At 22.2% G+C, this 6,777-nt stretch overlaps 1 protein-coding gene across 1 annotated transcript; it reads left to right on the forward strand.

Moving 5' to 3' along the window:
- The first annotated feature begins 4,016 nt into the window (after positions 1–4,016).
- Positions 4,017–5,194, forward strand: LOC124934852. The gene is made up of 5 exons (XM_047475349.1): positions 4,017–4,316; positions 4,418–4,504; positions 4,599–4,727; positions 4,813–4,962; positions 5,051–5,194. Exons 1-5 carry the CDS (start codon positions 4,017–4,019, stop codon positions 5,192–5,194), a joined length of 810 nt encoding a protein of 269 aa, XP_047331305.1.
- Positions 5,195–6,777: the final 1,583 nt, after the last annotated feature.

Raw genomic sequence — 6,777 nt, forward strand, 5'->3', positions numbered from 1 at the left:
TATATATATATATATATATATATATATATATATATATATATAAAATTGATTATATATATCATTTATATATTAATATATTTATTTTTTAAAAATAATTAAAATCCGGTTTAACTAGTGGTTTAACCGGTTGGTGGTTTAACCGGTTGGACCTGTCGAACCAAGTTCGCTAAAAAAACCGGGTCATTGAACGATTTTCAAAACTTTAGTTATTTAATCCGCGAATCAAACACTTTAGTAATTTCATTATTGAGTTATATATATATATATATATATATATATATTTATCAATTTAGAGATTTTTTACATTATTTTCTCTCATAAAATATATATATATATATATATTATTTTATATCACATTATATATGTATTATATTTTATTATTTATTTTATATAAATATATATTTTTTATATTGTCTCATGAATAGATTATATAATATTTTTGATAAAATAAAAGTTATATATTTATTTTTTAATTTATTTTAAAATAAATATTTTAAAAGCTAATATTAAGTTCTTCTACTAATATATACAATTTTTTATCTTTAACTTGTCTAAGACAAGACCGAAGTATCCTTCTTCAATATGTTTTTTTGGCTATTCAAGTTTCAGTTTGTATAAATTATAACTTATAATTATGAGTTTTGTATTTATTATATTCTCTAATGACTTCTTTTAAACAAAAATGGATAGACAAACATCATATCAGAATACTTTAGACCTGAATCAATTATATAATTATTACAATTCATCCAATAATCATTTTTATTATCTTCAATATTACCACCACATGCTTATTGCGAATTCTGCAATTTCTCTTTCAAGTGCAAGGCCTTACCAAAACTTTCATCATCGTTATAATCATCTTGTAATAAACCATAACAACAATATGAATAACTATTCTCGAAATAGACACTCTTCAACCAGATATCAAGTTAATGTGTCAACGATAAAAATCACATGCCACATATAATAATTTATCCTGCAAATGTAAATATTTGTTTTGTTTTATCTTCATATTTTAGATGAGATTGTTTAATTGTTTAATTAATTTTAGTAGAAAATTTCTGAAGTGGACAGTCATTTGTTTTTATGTTCATCATATGCGTATGGAGGTGACTATTAGGGTATGGCCCGTTGCATCTTGCTGCATTATTTTTTAAAAATTTATCAAATTTTGGTGTAAATGTTTAATTATGCTTACCTTTATTGTGTAATATTTGGGACGAGATTGAATGGGATGTTTATTGTTGTTATGTTATAACTTTATATAATTAATGTTAGTGAATAATAATTAGTTTATTGCATTTAGAATCGTTTCTATTGAGTGGACAAATTTCTCATGTTGAAACCGGCCTATCCAAAGAAAACATAAATCTTAAAACACATACACATTTATTTCTTTGGTCTCTTTCATGCTTACTTGGCTCGGGATATAGCTCAGTTCTTACAATTGGGTTGTTGCTATCTTCTTCTAGTTATGGAACTAATGATTTTTGTGTCATATATGTCAGGTAAATTATATTTAATAAAAATAATTAATTAAGAGTTTTATCTAAATATTAGAAAATGAGTGACTAATTTTTTTTTTTTGAATTTCAGAAAAAAATATATAGTATACAAATAGATTCAAGGTGTTAATTGTGAGCATGGGTATCGTATTAATTAATAAAGAATTGGCTAAAGATAAATAGTATTGGTTATATCTGCAAATCTTTGTATTTGAAAAAAAAGTTTAAAAAGTCAGATCATTTTTATATCCGTATTAAATTTAAACTAAATTTATTTCATCCTTAATCTAATTAATATGGATATGGATTGAATCAAATATGATTTGAATAATTCAAACTAAAAAATATTTATATATTTTTTAAATGTCAACTAAGAAATTAGTTAATTAATTTATTTTATTTATATTTATTTAAAAAATTAAAAAATGAATTAAGTATATATATATATATATATAGGTAGAGAAAATGAAGGAATTCGCTTAAGTGATGAAAATTTGTAATTAAGAAAAAAAAATATTTTAATTCATATTATTTTTGATTAGTTAGATTAATCAAATTCAATCCATATTTAACTCAATTCGAATTCAAACAGAAATAATCACTCTAATATTGTTATGTTCTAATTAATCCGTTAAATGCTTACAGGATAATCCAATTTAATATTTTAAAATTTATTTCTTAATTTTTAATTTATCTTATTATTAATGTTTAATATGTTTAATTATAGAAAAAAATATTATTAAATTTTTAATGTTATAACTAATTTTTTTCTGAAAAAGAATAAAAATCTTGTTGACTAAATATAGAAATAAGTAAAAATATATTGAGGTGAAATTTATTTAAAGAAATTAAATTGAAAAATATATTTTATTTAAATAATTTGAATAATTCTAATCTCCTAATTAGTATTTGGGATTTGTATTGTATGACAGATTAATTCATTAATGTTCACTTCTATATATTAGAGATAAAAATATAATTCATCAATGTTCATTTCTATATATTAGAGATAAAAATATAAATATTATTTTATAATAGTTTAATTGACTATTTTCTTAAACATTTTTAATGAAAGTGTGACATTGCATAGTTTTCACTTTTATTAAATGCACATTTTAAAATGAGAATCAAACTCCCAAATTTTATTTTTTTGGATTTGAAAAATCATCCGTCTATTAAGTCATTCAGATTTTTAGCTGATTTGTCGAGGGAGTTGTTTCATTTAAGTTATTTGAAAATATTTATTTTTTGATATATATATATATGGACAGAAAAATGTTGAGAAATTCTTGAAGTGAATTGAAGAGAATTTTTAGATTTTCAAGAATGATAAATTATTTCTCTATATTTTTCTGTTAATATTTTTCCATTCTTTATTTATTTATTTATATATGAATTTGTATAGTTCTTTTTTTATTTAAAAATTTACTTACAAAAATTTAAAAAGTTTTTTAAGATAAATTATTAAATTATTATGTGTATTTAAAATTTAAATTTAATAAAATAAGAATATTTTAATATGTTAATTAATAATTTAACTAATTTATAAAAATTTATAAAAATTTATAAAAATTAATAATAATAATAATAATAATAATAATAATAATAATAATAATAATATGATTGAAGTTGCAAAAAAGTTTCAACTATAAAACCAGCTTATAGTAGGTTGACGTTGGATTATATATATTTATTGATTTTTCCTAAAACAATAAATATAATTATTTCATTAAAAATTAAGTTAATTAAGTTTTTATTTAATTTAATTACTATAATATATGATTTTTTAATTCAAAAAAGAAAAAAATAATAATATTAGAATAGTTTATATTTATTTCTTAATTATATTTATGGTTTCAATGGTTTCTTTTTCTTTTAAAATATTAATTCCAACCTATTTCCAAACACATTTTAGTTATTTCCTAATTATGCAATTATTCCAAAATCTTCTAAAATAAAATAAGGAATATGCACCAGCTAATTAGGAAACAAATTTAATTCCTAAATTAAACTATTTAAAATATGCGGCACTCTATAAATAAACACTTTAGAGTAATTTTCAAAAAACATAATCCACCTATTAAAATTGTATTTCTTTCTCAAAACTTTCAAAAACACTCATATATCGACAATTGAAATTTGAATAATTCAAATCGCCCATCAACCAACAAAGAGATCTCGATTGTCAATCTTCTGCATCAGAAAAACAACCTGCCGGAGACGACGAAGTGTCCATCATGTAAGCATGTTCTGTTTTCTTCTTTTCATAAGTTGTCATTCAAGTTTACGCTTTATAAACTTTATGTTTTATATTCAATTATATTATCTAATTACTTCTTTCAATAATGTGATAGACAATATAGATAGACAAACATCATTATTGTCATGGATCATCAGAATATCTTAGGTGGGAATTAATTACACTATCATCGCAATTCATCCAACAACATTCATCATCGTTATCGTCATCCTGTTGCACATCCTTTATTGAGAAACCATAACAACAATATGAATAACTATTCTCGAAGTAGACACACTTCAACAACATATCAAGCTAATGTGGAAGCGACAAATATCAGGCCATATATAACAAATCAGAATATCTTAGGTGGGAATCAATTACACGAACATCACAATTCATCCAACAACATTCATCATCGTTATCATCATCCTGTTGCACATCCTTTATTGAGAAACCATAACAACAATATGAATAACTATTCTCGAAGTAGACACACTTCAACAACATATCAAGCTAATGTGGAAGCGACAAATCTCAGGCCACATATAACAATTTACCCCGCAGATGTAAATATTTTTTTCTTTGTCTTAATATTTTAGATTTGATTGGTTGATTATTATTTAGTTACAGTATCTTATTATTAATGAAATTGTTTGAAATTAAACAGGAAGTTGCCATACTCAACATTGATGAAGTGGCCATTAATTCAATTGTTGTTGATGATTATCATATGCACATGGACATGGCTATAAGGGTACACGAACTGCATCTTTCTAGCATTTATGTTTATATAAATTTATCTAATTTTGGTATCTTAATTTTTATTGCATTTTTGTTCAAATATTTAGGAGAGTCTTGGATTGGTTCAAGGGACCAACAGATATCTTCGAACTACGTCACATTTGCATGTGCCTCGAGTAAGAAACCATAATTCTCAACTACCACAAACTTTAGACATTGACCACATGTCTTATGAGGTACAATTGAATGTGTATTGTTGATATTTATGTTGTAACTTGTTTAATTAATTTTAGTGTATAATAATTAGTTTATTGTATTTAGGAGCTGCTTCAGTTGAGGGAACAATTCCCTTGTGTTGAAACTGGTCTATCCGAAGAAAACTTGAATCTTAGAATACAAACACATCCATTTCTTGAGTCGCAACTATCTTCTTCTAGTAATGGAACTAATCACTTTTGTGTCATATGCCAGGTAAATTTTATTAAATAATTATTAATTAAGAGTTGTATTTAAATATTAGAATACGAGTTGATAATTTTTTTATATTTTTTAATTTCAGGAAAAATACGAGGAATACGAAAAAATTGGAAGTCTTGATTGTGGGCACGAGTATCATGTTGATTGCATAAAGAGTTGGCTAAAGATTAACAACATTTGCCCTATTTGCAAATCTTCGGGAGGGACAAAAACGGAAGAAAATTAAAAATTCTTACTCCATTTTTATAACTCAATTTTTTGGAGTTGGAATTTTCCCATTGTTCCATATGACTTTTGCCCATTTTTAATTGAATTTTCTGTAATGTAATATTTACATTTGTTTTTATGATATATCTTTAAGTTCAATTTTTAAAGAATTCCATATATATATATATATATATTATATACTAGATCATGTTAATACTAAATTCTAATAGTTTAATTGAAAAATCATTCCCTAAGATTCCTCATCCAGTTTATGAGTAAAGACCTATTAAAGGAAGTCCGAACTTTTTTTTTGTTAGCTGAATTTATTAATTGTTTTGATGTTTTTGTTCTTTGTGGATTGATGTTAAATTATTTGAAAATAAAATTATTTTAAATATCAGTAAAAAAAAATGTAATCAAAATCTACTCTTGAGATTATATATATATATATATATGGCAAATTATCTGGGCGGCCCTCGAACTATCTCGATCGCTCAATTTTGGCCCTTAAACTAATTTTTGAAATAAATCGCCCCTTCAACTTTTATAAAGGTCACTAGTGGCCCTTCCGTCAAATTTTTAGTTAAACCTAATGGTTTAAGTTTAAAATATTATTTTTTTATATATTATCTTTAATCTTATATTTTATATTTATATATATAATTATTAAATCGCTTATATATAATATTATATATATATATTATTAAATTTTATATAATTATTAAATCTTTTATATAATAAATAAATAATATATATATTATTTATTTTTATCTATATATATATATAATTTATATATATTATCTTTAACTAATTTATATATAATATTTATATAATATATATTTTAAAAAATAATTTAAGTGTTAAAAGTATTTGAGTAGTTAGAAGGTTTCAATTACTTTTAATCTTTCAAATTATTTTGTAAAATATATATTCTATAAATTATATAAATTTATATATATATATATAATTATATATATAATTAATGATTAGGGATAATCCATATAATTTATTTTTAAACTTTGTTTTATATATATTAAAAATAATTTATTAAAAGTAATTGTAACCTTCTAACTACTCAAATACTTTTAACACTTAAATTATTTTTTAAAATATATATTATATATAAATTAGTTAAAGATAATATATATAAATTATATATATATAGATAAAAATAAATAATATATATATTATTTATTTATTATATAAAAGATTTAATAATTATATAAAATTTAATAATAATATATATATATAATATTATATTTAAGCGATTTAATAATTATATATATAAATATAAAATATAAGATTAAAGATAATATATAAAAAAAAGAATATTTTAAACTTAAACCTTAAACCGTTAGGTTTAACTAAAAAGTTGACGGAAGGGCCACGGGTGACCTTTATAAAAGTTGAAGGGGCGATTTGTTTCAAAAATTAATTTGAGGGCCAAAAGTGAACGATTGAGATAGTTTGAGGGCCGCCCAGGTAATTTGCCATATATATATATATAGTAATGATAGAGAACGCGAATTTGGAGCCGCGAAAGTCCGCGAATATTGGATTTTCTGTTTAATCACAGAATATTCTCTCCTCTTTAATTTATTT

This window comes from Impatiens glandulifera, chromosome 4 (genome assembly GCF_907164915.1).
Source record: "Impatiens glandulifera chromosome 4, dImpGla2.1, whole genome shotgun sequence".
Lineage (NCBI taxonomy): Eukaryota > Viridiplantae > Streptophyta > Magnoliopsida > Ericales > Balsaminaceae > Impatiens > Impatiens glandulifera.